This window comes from Leucoraja erinacea, chromosome 16 (genome assembly GCF_028641065.1).
Source record: "Leucoraja erinacea ecotype New England chromosome 16, Leri_hhj_1, whole genome shotgun sequence".
NCBI lineage: Eukaryota > Metazoa > Chordata > Chondrichthyes > Rajiformes > Rajidae > Leucoraja > Leucoraja erinaceus.
In genome coordinates, this window is record NC_073392.1 from 2,546,075 (window position 1) to 2,571,017 (window position 24,943).

The window sequence follows — 24,943 nt, forward strand, 5'->3', positions numbered from 1 at the left end:
TGGCCCGCGGCGTTTTGATGCATCAGCATCTATGGAGCGAAGGAAATAGGCAACGTTTCGGGCCGAAATCCTTCTGGAAATAGGCAACGTTTCGGGCCGAAACCCATAAGGGTTTCGGCCTGAAACGTTGCCTATTTCCTTAGCTCCATAGATGCTGCCTGACCCACTGAGTTACTCCAGCACTCTGTGCCTTTTACTTTGTAAAGCAGCAACTGCAGTTCCTTGTTGAAGGTAACACACACACACACACTGAGAACATAATGAGGTTTTTAATATACAGTTCCATTCTGTAATGGAACGGGGCACAACTGAATTCTCCCTTTACATGTAAATATCCATTTACACCATTCAGTTAATCCTCCCCCCCCCTTTATACGCTGGGATCACCGTTGCCAACAGCAACATCTGTCCGCCAGCTGTTTGCTGTGGTGCAGCAGATGTGTCGCAGGCTGCACCCTCTGCACAACACTGCCGTTACCATGGCCACAGCGTGCTGCAATGCTTCCCGTCCCGTCCCGCCCACGGGAAGATAGACACAAAACGCTGGAGTAACTCAGCGGGTCAGGCCAGGGTCACGCCAGGGTCTTCAGCCTGTCCCACTTTGGCCGTCAGTTACACGGCAGGCCGTTGGCGCGCGAAGATTTCGTTCACTACGGAGCGCCACGCGATCCCGCGCACGACTACATCCCCCTCCGCTCTTCTCAGTGAGACCGGCCCCGCACCATGCCCGTACACCTCAACGTGACCACGAGGTCGTGTAGTTTGCATGCCAAGGACACGTAAGTGGGACAGGCCCTTAAGTCTTCTTCTTCGTGCAAATGAAACCAAAGGAATAGTCCGATCTCAAGCCGGGTGGGTGTTGAGCAGCCAGGTTGTTGTCTCTATTGGTGCCAATGTCTGTCTGCCAGGCCCTGACACAGCTCCATGTGGTGGGTGGTAGAGCGGGCACCCAGAGATGACATACATGGTTGGCTGTCTGTTGTTCTGTTGTTGTCCATAAGTGGCCTATCGTGAGGGGGAACAGGGAGGAAAACTGCAGATTTTACCATCTACCCAATAAGTCCCAAATATTCAATAACCTTTTTCTTAAGTTTAAATGGAATTGTTCAGAGCCCTATAGTTGGCTGTATGTGCCGTTCATATTTGTTCAATGTTGCTAATGTCTACTACATACTTTGCCATCCCAATTACAATTGACAATAGACAATAGGTGCAGGAGTAGGCCATTCGGCCCTTCGAACCAGCACCGCCATTCAATGTGATCATGGCTGAGCATCCACAATCAGTACCCCGTTCCTGCCTTCTCCCCTGACTCTGCTATCTTTGAGAGCCCTATCTAGCTCTCTCTTGGAAGTATCCAGAGAACCGGCCTCCACCGCCCTCCGAGGCAGAGAATTCCACAGACTCACCGCTCTTCTGTGAGAAAAAGTGTTTCCTCATTATTACATCATTAACATCGGGATTGATTCTACATTTACAGCTGTGTGGGTCTGGTTTTGGACTGATCTTAACTGAAGACTGACAAAGTTAATGGTGGCATACAGATACTCGTGTTTTAATTGTTACACATTCCTGATGGTTTAAATCAACAGGTTGTTTCAATCACCGCGTCCACTCTATTCCTCAACGTTAATTTAGCGACACGTCAAAAGCTAATCACAAAGAAAATAATCTTTGATTTTTAATTACAGATATAATTTCACAATACAGATCAGTTCGCAATAACCAACCTGATCTCCCGGTGGCTCAGCACTTCAACTCCCCCTCCCATTCCCAATCCGACCTTTCTGTCCTGGGCCTCCCCCATTGGCCAGAGTGAGTCCCACCGCAAATTGGAGGAGCAGCACCTCATATTTCGCTTGGGTAGTTTACACCCCAGCGGTATGAACATTGACTTCTCTAATTTCAGGTAGTCCCTGCTTTCTCCCTCCTTCCCCTCCCCTTCCCAGCTCTTCCGCAGCCCACTGTCTCCGCCTCTTCCTTTCTACTTCCCATCCCCCCCACCCCCCATCAGTCTGAAGAAGGGTCTCGACCCGAAACGTCACCTGTTCCTTCGCTCCATAGATGCTGCCTCACCCGCTGAGTTTCTCCCGTGTTTTTGTCTACGAGTGTTTCTTGCAAGCAGCTGATTTTGGAAACCATCACTGACATGTCAGTGGTTACACAAAAAAGCTGGAGAAACTCAGCGGGTGCAGCAGCATAGATGCTGCTGCACCCGCTGAGTTTCTCCAGCTTTTTTGTGTAACCTTCGATTCTCCAGCATCTGCAGTTCCTTCTTAAACACTGACATGTCAGACGCTGGTCTCGAACCGGAGTCGATGAGTTAAGTCCAGAGTTTAGATGCAGAGTCACCAACGTTTGCCAAGTGTGTTTAATGCATTCCTTTAGGAAATTTAGGTTACTTGGAATATCTTGTTGGAAAAAAGTTGAGCGAATTTCTTCAAAGTGAAGCATTAGAAAAGAATTCCTCTCATTCTGAGGTGTTTACGGAGTTATTAATTTAAAAACAGATTCAGCTCCAAAATATTCTCTACATAGTTGCTGCACATTTGGACAGAAAGGTGACTTGACCCATGCAATGTCTCAAAACACCACTTATTTGTTGGCCTTTGATGTACTGGAATCAACATAACACCATTTAGGTTTTGTTTAGTATAGAGACACAGCATGGAAACAGGCCCTTCAGCCCATCGAGTCCACCCAAACCATTGATCACCCGTTCACACTAGTTCAATGCTATCCCAGTATCTTTTCCACTCCCTACACACTAGGGGCAATTTACAGAGGGCCAATTTAGGTCATAAGTGATAGGAGTAGAATTAGGACATTCGGCCCATCAAGTCTACTCCGCCATTCATTCATGGCTAATCTATCTCTCATTCTCCTGCCTTCTCCCCATAAGCCCTGACACCCACACTAATCAAGAATCTATCTATCTCTACCTTAAAAATATCCACTGACTTGGCCTCCACAGCCTTCTGTGGCAAAGAATTCCACAGATCTACCATCTTCTGACTAAAGACATTTCTCCTCATCTCCTTCCGAAAAGAACGTCCTTTAATTTTGAGGGTATGACCTCTAATCCTAGACTCTCCCACTGGTGGAAACATCCTGAACCTACAAAACCCGCACGTCTTTGGGATGTGGGAGGAAACCAGGGGAAACCCACGCGGTCACAGGGGGAACTTGCAAACTCCACACCGGCAGCACCAGAGGTCGGGATTGTACCAGGGTCTCTGGAGGTGTGAGGCAGCAGCTCTACCTGGCTACTAGGTGTGATTATCCTACACCTGCCCTTCTCGACATTCTCCCGACTCTCCAGAAAGCCTCATTAAAGGGCCTGTCCCACTTACACCCGTCATTGGTTGCAGCAGGTTGCCAAAAATGTTCAACATGTTGAAAACCCAGCGGCGACCAGAACAAGGTACGACTCTTTGGGCGACTACTCACGACCGTACAGGCTTCACCCCGCGACATGTCGCCTGTACGGCCGTGAGTCGTCTCTTCAGTCGCCCAAAGAGTCGTACCTTGTCGCTGGATTTTCAACGTTGACATTTTTCGCCGACCTGCACCGCCCTATGACGGGTGCCGGCAGTCGCCGAAAAAGTCGCGTAAGTGGGACAGCCCCTTTACTAACGTTCCCAGCTACTGTCCACTCAGGAGCAACAGCTCACCAGCAGCTCACACCAGCCCCACGGGTAATAAATCACGTTTCCACAACCTGAGCCAGAACTCCAAGTAATGATGGAATTTTGGAAATATTGATTTATTTTTCAGGATCTGTTAAACCCTCAATATTTTGTTTTAAAAAGGCCAGGACACGGAGAGCAGAGAGACCTTGGTGAAGTAAGATATAATCAACAACATTCCTGCACTTGGGGGTGCCAGAGAAATAAACATTACACACAGTTCCAAGTAAGCCTATTGATCCTAAACGCCGACCAAATACTGATCCAAACTTGCATCAGAGTTTAAACACGTACTTGAGAAAAACATCCAGATTGAATCATCCTCTTTTCTACAGTCCCACCCAGCTAAGTTTTCATTTCGAGTTGACGTGCTATTAATTGGCAACGTTTGACTGACTGTGAAGGGGATGGATTAAAGACAGCACAAGGATACTGTCTTATGAAGAAAGACTGGATAGACTTGGTTTATACTCTCTAGAATTTAGGAGATTGAGAGGGGATCTTATAGAAACTTACAAAATTCTTAAGGGGTTGGACAGGCTAGATGCAGGAAGATTGTTCCCGATGTTGGGGAAGTCCGGGACAAGGGGTCACAGTTTAAGGATAAGGGGGGAATCCTTTAAAACCAAGATGAGAAGAACTTTTTTTCACACAGAGAGTGGTGAATCTGTGGAACTCTCTGCCACAGAGGGTAGTTGAGGCCAGTTCATTGGCTATATTTAAGAGGGAGTTAGATGTGGCCCTTGTGGCTAAGGGGATCAGGGGGTATGGAGAGAAGGCAGGTACGGGATACTGAGTTGGATGATCAGCCATGATCATATTGAATGGCGGTGCAGGCTGGAAGGGCCGAATGGCCTACTCCTGCACCTATTTCTATGTTTCTATGTTTCTATGATACTTGGTATTGGAGTTGACACCAGATATAGACACAAAGTGCTGGAGTAACTCAGCGGGACTCAGACACGAGGAATCGAATATAGGAGCAAAGAGGTCCTTCTGCAGTTGTACAGGGCCCTAGTGAGACCACACCTGGAGTATTGTGTGCAGTTTTGGTCTCCGAATTTGCGGAAGGACATTCTTGCTATTGAGGGAGTGCAGAGTAGGTTTACAAGGTTAATTCCCAGGATGGCGGGACTGTTATATGCTGAGAGAATGGAGCGGCTGGGCTTGTACACTCTGGAGTTTAGAAGGGGATATCATTGAAACATATAAGATTGTTAGGGGTTTGGACATGCTAGAGGCAGGAAACATGTTCCCGATGTTGGGGGAGTCCAGAACCAGGGGCCACAGTTTAAGAATAAGGAGTAAGCCATTTAGAACGGAGACGAGGAAACACTTTTTCTCACAGAGAGTGGTGAGTCTGTGGAATTCTCTGCCTCAAGAGGGTGGTGGAGGCAGGTTCTCCGGATGCTTTCAAGAGAGAGTTAGATAGGGCTCTTAACGATAGCGGAGTCAGGGGATATGTGGAGAAGGCAGGAACGGGGTACTGATTGAGGATGATCAGCCATGATCACAGGAAATGGCGGTGCTGGCTCGAAGGGCCGAATGGCCTACTCCTGCACCTATTGTCTATTATCTATTTGAGGGACAGGAATCCAAGCGAGGGTTCGGAGAGCAAGATTCATTGTGTGTCTATTTACCTACAATGCGTGTGTGGATTTGTATGGCTCATTCTGGAAACCAAACACCACCTCTGGGAGCGATGATGAATTTTGTAACTTGATTAAGTTACACCCAGCACTGAATGTTTTGCACAAATTAAATTCGGTAAAACACACGCAAACAATCAATGTGCTGATCAAACCAGGGACCATCACTATTTTTTTAGTTAGTTAGTAGATTTCCAGTAAATGGTGGGACACGAATAGTTGACGTTTCAAGCAGGGACCCTCCGTCAGAATACAATACATTCAGATTTCAATAAAAAGTTATTTTAGTTCCTACCAGTGATGTGCTCCACCAGTTAGAATATCATTCACCATCCTGGCATTGTGCTCGACATTCTGAGGGTTTTTTTTCCATTGATCATTGATGATTCATTCACGCGAGTTCTATGTTTTCACACTTGTATGAATTGTATGTCTGTGTGACTGGAGTTTCCTTAGATAGTGGAAGCAGAGGAGATGATTATCACACGCATGTGCAGGGAGGGATAGGGATTGCGTGCAGTCATTCAAGTCAACACCGCCATTCAATGTGATCATACCCATATTTCGCTTGGGTAGTTTACACCCCAGCTGTAATGACATTGACAAAGGGGACATGACATGAGAATTAAGGGACAGAAGTTTAGGGGTAACATGAGGGGGAACTTCTTTACTCAGAGAGTGGTGGCTGTGTGGAATGAGCTTCCAGTGAAGGTGGTGGAGGTAGGTTCGTTTTTATCATTTAAAAATAAATTGGATAGTTATATGGACGGGAAAGGAATGGAGGGTTATGGTCTGAGCGCAGGTAGATGGGGCTAGGGGAGAATATGTGTTCGGCACGGACTAGAAGGGTCGAGATGGCCTGTTTCCGTGCTGTAATTGGTTATATGGTTATATGACTTCTCCAATTTCAGGTAGTCCCTGCTTTCTCACTCTTTCCCCTCCCCTTCCCAGCTCTCCCACAGCCCACTGTCTCCGCCTCTTCCTTTCTTCTTCCCGCCCCCCCCTCCCCCCCCCACATCAGTCTGAAGAAAGGTCTCGACCCGAAACGTCACCTATTTCCTTCGCTCCACAGATGCTGCCTCACCCGCTGAGTTTCTCTAGCATTTTTGTCTACCATAGAAACATAGACAATAGGTGCAGGAGTAGGCCATTCAACCCTTCGAGCCAGCACCGCCATTCACTATGATCATGGCTGATCATCCAAAATCAGTTCCCCGTTCCTGCCTTCTCCCCGTATCCCTTGATTCCGTTAGCCCTAAGAGCTAAATCTAACTCGCTCTTGAAAACATCTAATGAATTGGCCTCCACTGCCTTCTATGGCATAGAATTCTACAGATTCACGACTCTCTGGGTGAAAAAGTTTTTCCTCATCTCAATCCTAAATGGCCGACCCTTTCTTCTTCAACTGTGACCCCTAGTTCTGGACCCCCCCCAATATCGGGAACATTTTTCCTGCTTCTAACCTGTCCAATCCTTTAAGAATTTTACGTTTCTATAAAATGTCCTCTCACCCTTCTAAATTCCAGTGAATACAAGCCCAGTCGACCCATTCTTTCATCATATGACAGTCCCGCCATCCCGGGTACCTGGCGAACCTACGCTGCACTCCCTCAACTCCCCGAATGGCCTACTCCTGCAACTATTGTCTATTGTCTATTGAATTTATTTCATTCCGCACGGCACTTTGTTAGCAGTTTCTCACTGGTTTTTCTTCAAGACAGCAAGGGATTGGAATCCCCTACCAGCCAGCATCAGAGACCCTCCAAAACATCAACACATACAAAGATGCAACTCCAAAAGCATTTCCATCCTGACTAGCACGCCCACCACCATCATAGCGCTGAGTGACACCCTACCTGGAGATTTTCAGCGTACTACATCCAGATCCAGATATTGCGCCATTATGATATTGTGACAAAGCAGAACAAGGTGACAGTCATGCTGTTAACTGCACGGCAGCCCACCTGCTATGAGACTGAAGGGACTGTCCCACTCTACGAGCTAATTCAAGAGTTCTCCCGAGTTTCCCCGATTCGAGCTCGGAGAATTACAGTAATGGCCGCTCGTAGGTACTCGAGGCTCTCGTGGACATTTTTCAACATGTTGAAAAAACTTCACGAGCTCACCGCGTTTCCCGAGTACCTGCCGTTAGCGTGACGAGCCGCTAAGAGACGTCCCGACCTCCAACGTACCCGCTACGTATATAACACGAGTTTGATTTTTTTTTTTAACTTGGGGGAGCTCTTGGGTAAACTTGTATAGTGGGACAGCCCCTTAAGGCAGCAATTTTTTCTTTCAGTATTCGTACACCTTCTTTCAAAGTCACTGTGTTACTTCACATCCATTGGTATTGGTCAACACCTCACTCTAAAGCCACCTGGCCCGAATGTACATCTCCAACAGCAGGTTCAACACTTTAACAATGGCCAGAGACAACTTAAATGCCAAACTTTTTACCGTCGACATTTTTCAGTAATTTCACATCAATAATCAATAATAGATCAAAGGGAACAATGATCAACGTAGAATGGGTCATTGTCGGTCGAGGACAAGCTGCGTATTATGATAATGTTGTATTACAAGGAAAACAATCAGTAAAATCTAATCAGGAGGACTTTGAAACTAGTCAGAGAACTTGGATGAGGGAGGGATGGAGAGAGAGAGAAAGCAAGGGCTACTTGAAGTTAGAGAAGTCAATGTTCATACCACTGGGGTGTAAACTGCCCAAGCGGAATATGAGGTGCTGCCCCTCCAGTTTGTGCTGGGCCTCACTCTGACAATGGAGGAGGCCCAGGACAGAAAGGTCAGTGTGGGAATGGGAGGGGGAGTTGAAGTGTTTAACAAGTGGTGGATCAGGTAGGTCTAGGCGGACTGAGCGCTGGTGTTCAGCGAAACGATAATATCTCTGCATCATTCAGACTAAAGTGATGGCGTTGATGAACGATTGTCTAAGAGGGAAACTGCAGATGCTGGAAAAATCGAAGGTAGACAAAAATGCTGAGAAACTCAGCGGGTGAGGCAGTATCTATGGAGCGAAGGAATGGGTGACGTTTCGGGTCGAGACCCTTCTCTAGACTGGGGGGGGGGGGGGGGGGGTGGAAAGAAGAAAGGAAGAGGCGGAGACAGTGGGCTGTGGGAAGGGGAGGGGAAAGAGGGAGAAAGCAGGGACTACCTGAAATTGGAGAAGTCAATGTTCATACCGCTGGGGTGTAACCTACCCAGGCGAAATATGTGCTCTTGTAGCTTGTGTCGTTATGTGTTGCCCTGATCTAGCCGGGACCAGTCCCGACGGTGAACAGAAACCAGATTAATAATCACAAAACACATCAAACAAGAGAAACTATATCACGCTGACGGCTGCAGTAGAAACAGATCAGTGATTCAACGATATCGATACAGGACTCACATTGTTGGGATTATTTGCAAAAAGCTTATGTTGCAAATCACGTCACCAACCAAACATTGAAATAGTCTGATAACTTCTGATAAAGAAATAAAGAGCAAAACTGCCGGTCCGTTCAAGGGGAAAACCTTCGGCAGGTGATTGGTGTAACTGTGTGGCTTCCTAGACGGTATGTTAATGCAGCGTTATCTTCGATTGTGAACATATTTGCCCCTCAAAGTCAAAGGCAAACTTTCACCCATTAAAGGACAAAAGTTTCATTGAGATTAGATACTATTACAGCGAATGAATGAAGTCATGTCAAATAGATTTACATGCAATTACTCATTAACTGGAGACACAAGAAACTGCAGTTGCTGGAATCTTGAGTCAAATATTAACGTAATATTGATTAACGATCTGAAGGTATGCATCCTTAAAGGCAAGAGGGTGAAAGATGTCGCCCAGTTCTCTGCGTGCTGGTCCGCCAACGAAACGTTATTCCCCTTATCCTGTATCTGTACACTGTAGACGGCGCGACCGTTATCAGGTGTTATGTTTCCGCTGACTGGTTAGCACGCAACAAACGTTTTTTCACTGTACCTCGGTACATGTGACAATAAACTAAACTGAACTATTGACGACTTGTCCCACCCCGGCCATTCCTCTTTCAATAGACAATAGACAATAAGTGCAGGAGTAGGCCATTCGGCCCTTTGATTCAATGTGATCATGGCTGATCATCCCCAATCAGTACCCCGTTCCTGCCTTCTTTTTTCTCCAGCATTTTTTGTCTACTTTCAATTTTTTTCCAGCATCCACAATCAGTATTTAAGAAGGAACTGCAGATGTTGGAAAATCGAAGGTAGACAAAAATGCTGGAGAAACTCAGCGGGTGCAGCAGCATCTATGGAGTGAAGGAAATAGGCAACGTTTCGGGACGAAACCCGTAAGGGTTTCGGCCTGAAACGTTGCCTATTTCCCAAGGGATTCGGCCCGAAACGTTGCCTATCTCCCAAGGGATTCGGCCCAAAACGTTGCCTATTACCCAAGGGATTCGGCCCGAAACGTTGCCTATTTCCCAAGGGATTCGGCCCGAAACGTTGCCTATTTCCCAAGGGATTCGGCCCGAAACGTTGCCAATTAGTACCCCGTTCCTGCCTTCTTTTTTTCTCCAGCATTTTTTGTCTACTTTCAATTTTTTTCCAGCATCTGCAGTTCCTTCTGAAGCCTCTCACGGCCACCGCCCCTTTGTTCTATCCTGAGTGCGCCTGCCTTGTGCAACATGCCACCCATAACAGTAAACACAATTAGGCTGCAGCACAGATGTGAAGTCACTCCGCAGAGAGCTTGCAAATGCAATTTAACTAATTAAATGAGCCAGTCACTAAATCCAGATTCGCCCCGGACGCTTTTCTCTGCTTAATCAACCCCCCCCCCCCCCCACCATCACAAAAGATAGGAGCAGAATTAGGCCATTCGGCCCATCGAGCCCATTCCGCCATTCAATCATGGCTGATCTATCTCTCCCTCCTAAGCCCCATTCTCCTGCCTTCTCCCCATAACTCCTGACACCCGCACTAATCAAGAATCTATCTGTCTCTGCCTTAAATATAGTCACTGACTTGGCCTCCACAGCCGTTTGTGGCAAAGGATTCCACAAATACACTGCCCTCAATATTGCGTACAGTTTTGGTCTCCAAATCTGAGGAAGGACATTATTGCCATAGAGGGAGTGCAGAGACGGTTCACCAGACTGATTCCTGGGATGTCAGGACTGTCTTATGAAGAAAGACTGGATAGACTTGGTTTATACTCTCTAGAATTTAGAAGATTGAGAGGGGATCTTATAGAAACTTACAAAATTCTTAAGGGGTTGGACAGGCTAGATGCAGGAAGATTGTTCCCGATGTTAGGGAAGTCCAGGACAAGGGGTCACAGCTTAAGGATAAAGGGGAAATCCTTTAAAACCGAGATGAGAAGAACTTTTTTCACACAGAGAGTGGTGAATCTCTGGAATTTTCTGCCACAGAGGGTAGTTGAGGCCAGTTCATTGGCTATATTTAAGAGGGAGTTAGATGTGGCCCTTGTGGCTAAGGGGATCAGGGGGTACGGAGAGAAGGCAGGTACGGGATACTGATTTGGATGATCAGCCATGATCATATTGAATGGCGGTGCAGGCTCGAAGGGCCGAATGGCCTACTCCTGCACCTAATTTCTATGTTTCTATGTTTCAATGGGATCTACAGGAGTTGTTGCCTCAAACAGGCAGCCAGCATCATCAGAGACCTCACCCCCCACTTGCCACCCTCTCATCTGCCGTCGGGAAGGAGGTACAGGAGCCTGAAAACAGTGACCTGAAGAAGTCTATAGCAGGGTCTCTGGAGAGAAGGAATGGGTGACGTTTCGGGCCGAGACCCTTCTTCAGGCTGAAGAACGTTGACATTAAACGCTGGTGTCTTGGGGAGGGAGAAGGAGACTGAGTCAAGAGTCAAGGGCGTTTTGTTGTCATATGTCCCAGATAGGACGATGAAATTATTTTGGAGTAAACTCTTGCCATGGAAGGAAGGAATTGGAATGGTAAACTGACGTGGAGACGTGTTTGAGGAAGGGTCTCGACCCGAAACGTCACCCATTCCTTCTCTCCAGAGATGCTGCTGCCTGTCCCACCGAGTTACTCCAGCATTTTGTGTCTATGTTCGGTGTAAACCAGCACCTGCAGTTCCTTCCTGCACATCACAAGATAGTTCACACCTGTGACATCTTCTGCCATCGCGATGGTGGTAATATCCTGGGAGCTGTAGAACCTTTGAGACCAATCCTCTCGTTAGTTAAGTGCCAAGAGTGTTTCAATTGTCATTGGTCCCGACAATGGAACAATGAGAGTCTTACAGGTGGCAGGGACCCGGATGTGATTGCCATTCATAATAATAACTTTAATAACTATAATAACTTTATTTATAGAGCACTTTAAAAACCAAACACTGTTGCAACAAAGTGCTGTACATGACTAATCGTGAACACAAAAAAACACAAAAAAAATTATTACAAGACAATAAAAACATTAAAAGAGAGAGTAAAAACAATTTTTAAAAAAACCCATTAAAAATCATAGACTTCCACCCCACCCAGCACAGCCATTCACTTTTATCTCTTGTTACAATAGTACAATTATCTTAAATAATGTCGCATTTATCATCTCCCCACTCATGAAGTCAAACATAGAAATATAGCTGCAGGAGTGAGTGAGTTTGGGGCCAGTGAAGGGAGAAGGAATTTGGACGAGAGTTATGGGTAGGGTTAAGCTGATTCCACTATTATAGACAATAGGTGCAGGAGTAGGCCATTCGGCCCTTCGAGCCAGCACCACCATTCAATATGATCATGGCTGATCATCCCCAATCAGTACCCCGTTCCTGCCTTCTCCCCATATCCCTCAATTCCGTTAGCCCCAAGAGCTAAATCTAACTCTCTCTTGAAAACATTCAGTGAATCGGCCTCCACTGCCCTCTGTGGCAGAGAATCCCACAGATTCACAACTCTCTGGGTGAAAAAGTTTTCCCTCATCTCAGTCCTAAATCCCTATCCCTTATTCTTAAACTGTGACCCCTGGTTCTGGACTCCCCCAACATCAGGAACATTTTCCCTGCATCTAGCATGTCCAATCCCTTAAGAATTGTATATGTTTCTATAAGATCCCTTCTCATCCTTCTAAATTCCAATGAATGTAAGCCCAGTCGACCCATTCTTTCATCATATGTCAGTCCCGCCATCCCGGGGATTAACCTGGTCAACCTACGCTGCACTCAAGAGTTGCCCCAGCATTTTGTGTCTGTCTTTAGCGTAAACCAGCATCTGCAGCTCCTCCCTACACAACAAGTCAGGAGTGCTTTTAATTTTTTGTAGGAAGGAACTGCAGATGCTGGTTTAAAGTGAAGATAGACACAAAATGCTGGAGTAACTCAGCGGGACAGGCAGCATCTCTGGAGAGAAGGAATGGGTGACGTTTCGGGTTGAGACCCTCCTCCAGTCCGAAGAAGGGACTCGACCCGAAACATCGCCCATTCCTTCTCTCCAGAGATGCTGCCTGTCCCGCTGAGTTACTCCAGCATTGTGTGTCTACCTGGTGTTTAACTGCCATATGTACTAACAACAGGAGTGAAATTCTTACTAACAACAGCTTAAAGACACAATAACACATAGATAAATAAAATAATTTTTCAAAAATCAATAAATTAATAACCATAACACTAGTACAAAGTCTGACTACGGGCGCTGTCTGTACGGAGTTTGCACGTTCTCCCCGTGACCTGTGTGGGTTTTCTCCGGGTGCTCCGGTTTCCTCCCACACTCCAAAGACGTGCAGGTTTATAGGGTAGTTAGCTTCGGTAAAATAGTAAATTGTTCCTGGTCTGTGTAGGGCAGTGCTAGTGTACAGGGTGCTACATACTGCCAGTGTGTTGTGTTCTCTCAGTTCTGAAGCAAGGTCTCAACCTGAAATGTCAATGGCCTGACATTACCCTGTCCCTTCATCTCATCTAGCTTTCTTACCACCACCCCCCCCCCCCGTCCAGTATCAGTCTGAAGAAGGTCCCGACCCGAAACGTCACCTATCCATGTTCTCCACAGATGCTGCCTGACCCACTCAGTTATGGTGCAGCAGCATCTATGGAGCTAAGGAAATAGGCAATGTTTCAGGCCAAAATCCTTCCGGAAATAGGCAACGTTTCGGGCCGAAACCCGTCCGAAACGTTGCCTATTTCCTTAGCTCCATAGATGCTGCCTGACCCGCTGAGTTACTCCAGCACTCTGTGTCTATCTTTGGTGTAATCCAGCATCTACAGTTCCTTCACAGTTTCTTCCCAGCTGTTATCCGGCAACTGAACCATCCTCTCACCAACTAGAGAGCGGTCCTGACCTCCCATCTACCTCGGACTATCTTTAATCGGACTTCACTGGACTTAAACGTTATTCCCTTCATCATGTATCTATACACTGTAAACGGCTCATTGGTAATCATGTTTAGTCTGTCCACTGACTGGATAGCAACTAACACAAGCTTTTCACTGTATCTCGGTACACGTGACAATAAACTAAACTAAACTCACTTTGTAGTTAGACACAAAATGCTGAAGTAACTCAGCGGAACAGGCAGCACCATTAGAGTAATGCCCCTGTCCCACTTAGGAAACCTGAACGGAAACCTCTGGAGACTTTGTGCCCCACCCAAGGTTCCCGTGCGGTTGCCGGAGGTTGCAGGTAGTGGAAGCAGGTAGGGAGAGTGACAAAAACCTCCGGGAACCGCACAGAAACCTTGGGTGGGGCGCAGTCTCCAGAGGTTTCCGTTCAGGTTTCCTAAGTGGAACACGGGCATTAGGGTTACTCCAGCATTTTAGAAACATAGAAATTAGGTGCAAGAGTAGGCCATTCGGCCCTTCGAGCCTGCAAGGAGTAGGCCATTCGGCCCTTCGAGCCAGCACCGCAATTCAATGTGATCACGGCTGATCATCCACAATCAGTACCCCGTTCCTGCCTTCTCCCCAAATCCCTTGATTCCGTTAGCACCCAAGAGCTAAATCTAACTGTTTAAGAAGGAACTGCAGATGCTGGAAAATCGAAGGTAGACAAAAGTGCTGGAGAAACTCAGCGGGTGCAGCAGCATCTATGGAGCGAAGGAAATAGGCAACGTTTCGGGGTGAATCCCTTGGGAAATAGGCAACGTTTCGGGGTGAATCCCTTGGGAAATAGGTAACGTTTCGGGGTTAATCCCTTGGGAAATAGGTAACGTTTCGGGGTTAATCCCTTGGGAAATAGGTAACGTTTCGGGCCGAAACCCAAGGGTTTCGGCCCGAAACGTTGCCTATTTCCTTCGCTCCATAGATGCTGCTGCACCCGCTGAGTTTCTCCAGCACTTTTTGTCTAGCTAAATCTAACTCGCGCTTGAATACATCCAGTGTTGGCCTCCACAGCTCGAGTTTCCCTGGACAAGTAACGGCAGCCCGATCACTTTAAAAGATAGAGGTACAGAAATAACTGGAGCCAGCGGGGATATGAGTCTCGAAACTCAACGCAGAACGTTGCAATCTGTGCAAACATAGCAATAGTGAGCTCGATGGGACACTGATCTTGGCAGCGGTATCAATGGATACAAACCGACCCCAGGTATAGCCACAGTTACAGCCAGCCCCATTGTACACCGTCCCATTGTATAGAGGTCTTTAAAATGATGAGAGGGATAGACAGAGTTGATGTGGACAAGCTTTTCCCTTTGAGAATAGGGAAGATTCAAACAAGAGGACATGACTTCAGAATTAAGGGACAGAAGTTTAGGGGTAATATGAGGGGGAACTTCTTTACGCAGAGAGTGGTAGTGGTGTGGAATGAGCTCCCAGTGGAAGTGGTGGAGGCAGGTTCATTGGTATCATTTAAAAATAAATTGGATAGGCATATAGATGAGAAGGGAATGGAGGGTTATGGTATGAGTGCAGGCAGGTGGGACTAAGGGGAAAAAAATGTTGTTCGGCATGGACTTGTAGGGCCGAGATGGCCTGTTTCCGTGCTGTAGTTGTTATATGGTTATATGGTTATATTGTAATCATGTGTTGTCTTTCTGCTGGCTGGTTAGCATGCAACACAAGTTTCTCACTGTACCTCAGTACACGGGACAATAAACTCAACTCAAACTGAATAACTCTTTGCCCCCTCCACTGTGTGCCCTGTCTGGGCAAGCGGGTGGAACGGAGAGGGTGGAACGGAGAGGGGGGGAGGGAGAGAGGGGAGGGGTGAGGGGAGGGGGAGAGAGGGGGCAGAGACTTGTATTTATACTTATGCATTTTAAATATGTATGTCATGTTTTATACTTTGGCAATATAACAATGTTTTTTATCATGCCAATCACGTTTGAAAATTGAAAATTGAATTGATAGAGGGAGGAGAGAGAGAGAGGGGGGGAGAGACACAGAGAGAGAGAGGGAGGAGAGAGAGGGGGAGGGGAGAGAGAGAGAGACACAGAGAGAGAGAGGGGGGGGGGAGAGAGGGGGCAGAGAGAGAGGGGGGGAGACACAGAGAGAGAGGGGGGAAGGTGGAGAGAGGGGGGGCAGCAGCCCAGGGGCAGAGAGGTGGGAGTAGAGGGGGCAAGGGGGAGAGGGGAGAGAGAAAAGGGGGGGAGAGAGAGAAGGGGAGGGAGAGAAAGGAGGGGGGGGGAGAGAGGGGGGGGGAGAGAGGAGAGAGAAGGAGAAAAAGGGGTGGGGAGGGGAGGGGAGAGAGGGGAGAGGGAGATAGAGAGAGACGGCAGAGGGTGAGAGGGGGAGACACAAGGGGCAGGGGGGAGCGGGGTTACCTGTCCGGGACATGTTGCGGGTCCCCGGGCTGCATGTGACGACTTCAGCCGCTCTTCCTGCCCCGACTCCCCGCTCCCGCTCCAGCCCAGAGAGATGAAGACCGGGGTGATAGAGAACAGCCACCCTCCCTCCCTCTCCCTCCCTCTCTCTGTTCTCTCTCTCTCCCTCTCTCTCTCTCCCTCTCTCTCTCTCTCTCTCTGTCCCTCTCTCTCTCTCTCTCTCTCTCTCTCTCTCCCCCCCCCTCTCTCTCTCCCTGCCCTCTCTCCCCTGCCCTCTCTCACTCTACCTCTCTGCCCTCTCCCTCTCTCCCCCTGTCACCTCTCTCTCTCCCCCTCCTCTCCCTCTCTCTCACTCCCCCCTCTCTCTCTCCCCTGCCCCTCACCTCTGGGTCTCGTCCTCTCTCTGTCCTCTCTTTCACTCTCCCTCTCTCCCCCCCCTCTCCCTCTCCTCTCTCTCCCTGCCCTCTCTCCCCCTCTCTCTCTCTCCTCCTCTCCGCCTCTCACTCTCCCCTCTCTCCCTCTCCCCTGCCCCTCTCTCTCCTCTCCCTCTCTCCTCTCTTTCCCTCTCTCGTCTCTCCCTCACTCTCCCTCTCCTCTCCCTCTCCTCTCTCTCCTCTCTCTCCTCTCTCTCTCACTCCCCTCTCCTCTCCCTCTCTCCTCTCTCTCCCTCTCCCTCTCTCCTCTCTCTCACTCCTCTCTCCTCTCTCTCTCCTCTCTCTCTCTCCCCCCCTCTCTCTCTCTCTCTCTCTCTCCCCCTCTCCCTCTCTCCTGCCCTCTCTCTCCCCCTCTCCCATGTCTTTCTCCCTGGGATGTAGATGAGATTATTTATATTTGGGGTCACCGTGCTTTGTGGAGGGGTGCAGAAGATGGTTCGCCTGAAATCTGTCTGGATTGGAGGGTTTTGGTTTAAAGTGACACAAGCAACTGCAGATGCTGATATACAAACAAAGACACAGAGTGCTGGAGTAACTCAACGGGTCAGGCACCTATCCATGTTCTCCACAGATGCTGCCTGACCCACTCAGTTATGGTGCAGCAGCATCTATGGAGCGAAGGAAATAGGCAACGTTTCGGGGCGAAACCCTTACGGGTTTCGTCCCGAAACGTTGCCTATTTCCTTCGCTCCATAGATGCTGCTGCACCCGCTGAGTTTCTCCAGCATTTTTGTCTACCTTCGATTTTCCAGCATCTGCAGTTCCTTCTTAAATACTGATTGTGGATGATCAGCCATGATCACATTGAATGGGCTATGCTGGCTCGAAGGGCCGAATGGCCTACTCTTGCACCTATTGTCTATGGTTCAATGATATGCAGGGAATGCATCGTGTGCAGACAGGAGTTTAGTTCATCTTGGCATCATAGTGGGCCAAAGGGCCTGGCCTGTGTTGTGTAGTCATGTTACTGGGAGTTTGTTACAGATTCCCCAGAGTTTTGAACTAAGTGTACATTTGTTCCAAGTACATTGGGCGTGGTGTGTGTGTGTTATTCACTTGCCTCAGCTCTCTGGTCGTGGGCTGCACAACTACAGGGCACACTCTCAGCATCTTGTTTCCCCATTTCTCTTTCCTGAACAAGGAGTTTTTATTTTTACAAATTCACAGTTTAGTTTAGGAAGGAACCGCAGATGCTGGTTTAAACCGAAGATAGACACACACAGAGGAGAGAGAAGAGGGGAGGGGAGGAGAGGAAGGGGAGGAGTGTGGAGGAGAGGGGATGAGAAGGGAGGAGGGGAAAGGCGGGGAAAGGAGAGGGGAGGAGAGGTGATGAGGGCAGTAGATGAGTGGAGGGGATAGGAGTGAGTAGGAGGGAAGAGGGGAGAGATGGAGAGGAGAGTTAGATAGGGCTCTTAAAGTTAGGGGATATGGGGAGAAGGCAGGAACGGGGTACTGATTGCGGATTGAATGGGCCGGAGTGGGCTCGATGGGCCGAATGGCCTAATGCTGCTCCTATCTTTTCAGAAGGAACTGAAACAGTTTCAGAAGGAACTGCAGATGCTGGAAAAAAACTGAAAGTAGACAAAAAATGCTGGAGAAAAAAGAAGGCAGGAACGGGGTACTGATTGGGGATGATCAGCCAAGATCACATTGAATGGCGGTGCTGGCTCGAAGGGCCGAATGGCCTACACCTGCACCTATTGTCTATTGTGTGTAAAACTGAAGTAACTCAGCGGGACAGGCAACATCTCTGGAGAGAAGGAATGGGTGACTTTTTTGGGGGCGAGACCCTTCTTCAGACCTGACCCGAAATGTCACCCATTCTTTCTCTCCAGAGATGCTGGTGCAACTTTGGGAGGGGGGGGGGGGGGGGGGATGGAGAGGGAGAGGGAGTGCAGGGATTGCTTGAAGTTAGAGCAATCAATATTCATACCACTGGGCTGTAAGTGAAATATCAGGTGCTGTTCCTCCAATTAGCGTTTAGCCTCAGTCTGACATTGGAGGAGGCCTCAGACAGAAAGGTCAGTGTGGGAATGGGAAAGGAACTAAAGTGTCCAGGAGTTTAGGTAGGTCCAGGCGGACTGAGCAATGTATATCCTGCACTCTGGTATTTCTCCTTACCCTGGTAAATAATGTTTCTGTTTCAGTTTAGTTTATTGTCCCGTGTACCGAGGTACAGTGAAAAGCTTTTGTTGCGTGCTAACCAGTCGGCGGAAAGACAATACACGATTACAATCAGGCCGTTTACAGTGTACAGATACATGATGAGGGAGTAACGTTTAGTGCAAGGTAAAGCCAGCAAAGTCCAGTCAAGGATAGTCCGAGGGTCACCAATGAGGTAGATAGTCGTTCAGCACTGCTCTCTGGTTAGAAACATAGAAAATAGATGCAAGAGGAGGCCACTCGGCCCTTCGAGCCAGCATTCATTGTGATCATGGCTGATCATCCACCTGTCCTCTACTCAACAGCCACAAATCTGTAGCCTCCCTTTGATCTGGTATTTTGTTGGTTCACATGCTTGATCAATGGCGTTTTATCATTAATGTTTTATTATTATTAATGTTTAGTGTTTCCCGAGTCATTGGTAACTGTCACTGTGTGTGTCATGTTGTTACTTGTGGGCGGAGCACCAAGGCAAATTCCTTGTATGTGAATACTTGGCCAATAAACTTACTTACTTAGATGCTGGGGTAACTCAGTGGGACAGGCAGCATGTCTGGAGAGAAGGAATGGGTGACGTTCTGGATCGATCTGATTACAAACGGTGCTTTTTCGGTGACGGGCCAGTGTAGCAAACGCCATTCTATATTTCTGAGCCACATATGTTTATGGGTGATGTATGTTGAACCGGCACTTTTGTGTGTACAGAAATAAACAAACCCTTATAACAAGCGGTGAGAGTGAGTTTGGGGAAGCGAGAGGGTTCACACACATGCACAGGGTGGAGAGGAGTTGAATGAGGAAGCATTGCTGGATTCACAAACAGATGTGTGGAACTTGGCTGCTCAATGTTGTTTTGGTTCAAAGTTAGTCAACTATTCACCAGGCGGGGAGTGAAGAAATCTGCCTTCACTCAGGACATCATATTGGTTACAATAATAAATGCAACTGAAAGAACACTTGCACAAAAAAAAAAAAACATGAGCAAACGTATATCTGAAACTGTGGTGAGTGGCTTTAATCTACTGGATACTGGAGTAACTCAGCGGGACAGGCAGCATCCCCAGAGTGAAGGAATGGGGTGACGTTTCGGCTCGAGACCCTTCTTCAGGACGAAGAACGTTGACATGAAACATTGGCGTCTTAGGTAGGGAGAAGGATAGAAACATAGAAATTAGGTGCAGGAGTAGGCCATTCGGCCCTTCGAGCCTGCACCATTCGCCATTCAATATGATCATGGCTGATCATCCAACTCAGTATCCTGTACCTGCCTTCTCTCCATACCCCCTGATCCCCTTAGCCACAAGGGCCACATCTAACTCCCTCTTAAATATAGCTAATGAACTGGCCTCGACTACCCTCTGCGGCAGAGAGTTCCAGAGATTCACCACTCTCTGTGTGAAAAAAGTTCTCCTCATCTCGGTTTTAAAGGATTTCCCCCTTATCCTTAAGCTGTGACCCCTTGTCCTGGAATAGTAAACCTCCTTTTGGAAGAAGCTGTTTCCCATGGATGGAAATAATTATAAAGGTAAACTAATGTGGAGAGGTGTTGGGGGAAGGGTCTCGACACAAAACGTCACCCATTCCTTCTCTCCAGGGATGCTGCCCGTTTGTCCTGCCGAGTTAAGACTTTCAGACTTTTGCCATTTATTTGTATATGTTTGACTGCAGGCAACGACATTTCGTTCAGGTCTGAATGACAATAAAAGGAATCCAATCCAATCCAATTACTCCAGCATTTATTTAAGGGGCTGTCCCACTGTACCAGGTAATCCAAGAGCTCTCCTGAGCTTCAAATAATCAAACTCGTGGTAAGTACGTAGAATGTACGTCGGAGCTCGTGGACGTCTCGTAGCGGCTCGTAACGCTAGCGGCAGGTACACTGGAAACGCGGTGAGCTCGTGAATTTTTTTCAACATGTGAAAAAATGTCCACGAGAGCCCCGAGTCTATTTTTTCACACAGAGAGTGGTGAATCTCTGGAACTCTCTGCCACAGAGGGTAGTTGAGGCCAGTTCATTGGCTATATTTAAGAGGGAGTTAGATGTGGCCCTTGTGGCTAAGGGGATCAGGGGGTATGGAGAGAAGGCAGGTACGGGATACTGAGTTGGATGATCAGCCAGGATCATATTGAATGGCGGTGCAGGACCCCTCGAAGGGCCGAATGGCCTCTACTCCTGCACCTAATTTCTATGTTTCTATGTAAAAATGTCCACGAGAGCCCCGAGTACCTAGGAGCGGCCATAACCGTAATTCTCCGAGTTCGAATCAGGGGAAACCCGGGAGAACTCTTGAATTACCTCGTACAGTGGGACAGCCCCTTCAGTGTTTATCTTTGGTTCTAATCCAGTTGGGGTAACTGCAGAAACAATCAATAATGCATTCCACAGCTAAAATCAAAAGCATGCAGACACACTTTGATAGTAAACTCATGATGGTTATGGCAGAGGCAGTTAGTTTGAACAATTAGGCTCCAAACTGATTCAATGGAAACACTGAAAACCCGCAGATGTTTGCAAGACTCAAGTTGATCACATGCATTCTTTATATAAGTAACTAGCTAACTAACAGATCACAAAAATGGCCAGTGTAAGAATTATTGTTTATATGAAAGCAATGCTGGATTTTTTTCCCGTGTTCACTTTTTTAATTTTTCTTAAGACTTCGGTACAAAAAGAAAAAAGTCTCTCCGTTTAATTTATAACACGTAAAATACAGGATGCTTCGGGTGATTTAGAAGTTTATAAAAGGCACTCGAAAGATGTTCATGATGACCAAGGCATAGCTGGGTCAGATGGTCTGCAGAAAGCAAGTGTGAAGAGATATTAACGTCATGCAGAAGGTAACAAAACAGGAAGGTAGACAAAAGTGCTGGAGAAACTCAGCGGGTGCAGCAGCATCTATGGAGCGAAGGAAATAGGCAACGTTTCAGGCCGAAACCCCTTGGGTTTCGGCCCGAAACGTTGCCTATTTCCCAAGGGATTTGGCCCAAAACCTCAGTGACTGCCAATCACCACCCCCCCCGGACACTTATTATTATTTATTCAAATCGTTTGCTATGTCGCTCTTCCAGGGAGATGCTAAATGCATTTCGTTGTCTCTGTACTGTACACTGACAATGACAATTAAAATTGAATCTGAATCTGAATCTGAAAACGTTGCCTATTTCCCAAGGGATTCGGCCCCGAAACGTTGCCTATTTCCTTCGCTCCATAGATGCTGCTGCACCCGCTGAGTGTCCCCAGCACTTTTTGTCTGCCTTCGATTTTCCAGCATCTGCAGTTCCTTCTTAAACACTAACAACACAAAACATCAACTTATAGATTAATGGATACAATGACTGAGCAGTATTCAGAATTCCTGTGATATAACGTGAGCTTCGACCACCGTACTGATGACCAGATGGGGGCGAACCTGACCCTCTGAACACAAAACAGGACAAAAACAAATTAAATCCCAGCTTCAATCTACAAACTCCCCACCACAGACCAACACCAGCAACCTGGGTCCTTTCACTATCTTTAATAGAGATACAGCACGGAAACAGGCCCTTCGGCCCACCGAGTCCGTGCCGACCAGCGATCACCCCGTACACTAATGCCCCTGTCCCACTTAGGAAACCTGAACGGAAACCTCTGGAGACTTTGGGCCCCACCCAAGGTTTCCGTGCGGTTCCCAGAGGTTGCAGGTGGTTGCCGGAGGTTGCAGGCAGTGGAAGCAGGTAGGGGAGACTGACAAAAACCTCCGGGAACCGCACGGAAACCTTGGGTGGGGCGCAAAGTCTCCAGAGGTTTCCGTTCAGGTTTCCTAAGTGGGACAGGGGCATAACACTATCCCACACTAGGGACAATTTACAATTATACCCAAAGCCAATTAACCTACAAACCTGCACGTCTTTGGAGTGCGGGAGGAAACCGGAGCACCCGGAGAAAACCCTCGCAGGTCACGGGGAGAACGTACAAACTCCGTACAGACAGCGCCCGTAGTCGGGATCGAACCCGGGTCTCTGGCGCTGTGAGGCAGCAACTCTACCGCTGCGCCACCGTGCCGCACATAAATGTATCCGTTCTGTTTGTACAAAGTGGCTGATGGAGAGGACACGGGCCAGAGAGAAAACCAACACTTGTAACTATGACGTGGTAACTGTGGCATGGCAGGTGTGGGCAAGGTTAACTTTAGGCTAAACCTTTCACTGAAGCTTTTCACTGTACCTCGGCACACGTGGCAATAAACTAAACTGAACTGAACGGAGGCTGAGCTTCTCTGGGCCACAGTTTTGGTCTCCTAATCTGAGGAAAGACATTCTTGCCATAGAGGGAGTACAGAGAAGGTTCACCAGACTGATTCCTGGATGTCAGGACTTTCATATGAAGAAAGACTGGATAGACTCGGCTTGTACTCGCTAGAATTTAGGAGATTGAGGGGGGATCTTATAGAAACTTACAAAATTCTTAAGGGGTTGGACAGGCTAGATGCAGGAAGATTGTTCCCGATGTTGGGGAAGTCCTGAACAAGGGGTCACAGCTTAAGGATAAGGGGGAAGTCTTTTAGGGCCGAGATGAGAAAAAAAAGATTCACACAGAGAGTGGTGAATCTGTGGAATTCTCTGCCACAGAAGGTAGTTGAGGCCACACAGTTCATTGGCTATATTTAAGAGGAAGTTAGATGTGGCCCTTGTGGCTAAAGGGATCAGGGGGTATGGAGAGAAGGCAGGTACAGGATACCGAGTTGGATGATCAGCCATGATCATATTGAATGGCGGTGCAGGCTCGAAGGGCCGAATGGCCTACTCCTGCACCTAATTTCTATGTTTCTATGCCACGTCTCCCTCAACCTCTGGCGTTCCAGAGAAGACAATCCAATTTTGTAAAATCTCTCGTTGTACGAAGTGCTGGAGTAACTCAGCGGGTCAGGCAGCATCTGTGGAGAACATGGATAGGTGACGTTTCACGGTCTTCAGAAAGACCCTTCGTTCCAACCAGAGCTCGGTGAACAACACAAATGCACCTTAGATATCAGGATATGGACGAACAAGAACGCGCATTATCTGACCACTCATAATTAAAGGAGGCAAATAAATCTTAAGTAAATGGGTCTCCAAATTAATAGTTATTCTTATGAAGCGAGTGTGTAAAATCATGAGGGGATAGATGGCATGAAGCTCAGAGTCTTTTACCCAGAGTCGGTGAACCAAGGACACCAGAGGACACAGGTTTAAGAGAGTTGAAAGATTTAATAGGAAGTTGAGGGGCAATTTTTTCATAAAAGGGGTGGTGATAATATGGAATGAGCAGCTGGAGGAGGTACTGCAGTTGATGCAGGCACGATAACAATATTTAAAAGACATTTGGACAGATACATGGATAGGACAGGTTTAGATGGATTATGGGCCAAACGCGGGCAGGTGGGGCTAGTGTAGACGGGGCATCTTGATCAACATGGGCACGATGGGCTGAAGGGCCTGTTTTCGTGCTGTCTGACTAGGACTCTGTTCGGACGACATTGTGAATTTATAGGAACCCAATCAGCGTTGGATATAACCCCCACCGGCATCAACTGCATTGGATAAAATCGGACAAATGACAAAAAAACTACTTTTCTTGGGAAACAAATATTATAAGGTTGGTACAGAAATCCACGTTTTTGAATCGCGTGGGTTCAACTAAAAACGTGCGGTTTCAGGATTGTATGTAAAAGATTCCACGTCCTTCACTGTGAATGAACACACATTGGCATCCACATGCCTTAAGGACATTAGGTCAGGAAGAATTGGAGTAGAATTAGGCCCATCAAGTCTACTCCGCCATTCAATCATGCATGATCTATCTCTCCCTCCCAACCCCATTCTCCTGCCTTCTCCCCATAACCCCTGACACCCGCACTCATCAAGGATCTTGGTAGAGGTTGGAGAGGTGAAGGGTGTCTATTTGGGGGCCAGATTATACTGGAGGTGGGATTCGGAAAGGCAATGACTGGTGGACATCCCTGTACAAAGGACTGTTCCTTTAACTCAGCTTTGGGAGCCAACTCAGAACACATCTGAAAACTATTTACAATCATTCAACTTAAAATTCTAACAATAAGCATTTGCTAAAATCTAAACTTCATTCTAATTAGCCGTAAACCGCATCAAACATTGGGAAAAGTCAAACGGGACGGAATTCCAAATGCGGCACGTTTCAATGTCAGATCCAACTATAGATTAGAGCATTAGATCAAGGAATTTGAAATAGAGATGAGAAAATAGGTGCAGGAGGAGGCCATTCGGCCCTTCGAGCCAGTTTCAATTAA

The 24,943-nt window shown here is 47.5% G+C and overlaps 1 protein-coding gene across 2 annotated transcripts in view; it reads right to left on the minus strand.

Annotated features, from left to right (window-relative positions):
• The window catches only part of arhgef3 (Rho guanine nucleotide exchange factor (GEF) 3), a 140,853-nt gene extending 124,718 nt beyond the window's left edge, over window positions 1-16,135 (minus strand). Inside the window, exon 1 of one of the 2 annotated variants that reach the window (XM_055647529.1) lies at window positions 16,060-16,135. In XM_055647529.1, coding sequence (XP_055503504.1) covers window positions 16,060-16,094 — 35 coding nt within the window. In that variant the 5' untranslated portion in view covers window positions 16,095-16,135. The remainder of the gene's footprint in view (window positions 1-16,059) is intronic. The other variant, XM_055647530.1, reaches the window with a different exon arrangement.
• Between the last annotated feature and the right edge of the window lie 8,808 nt (window positions 16,136-24,943).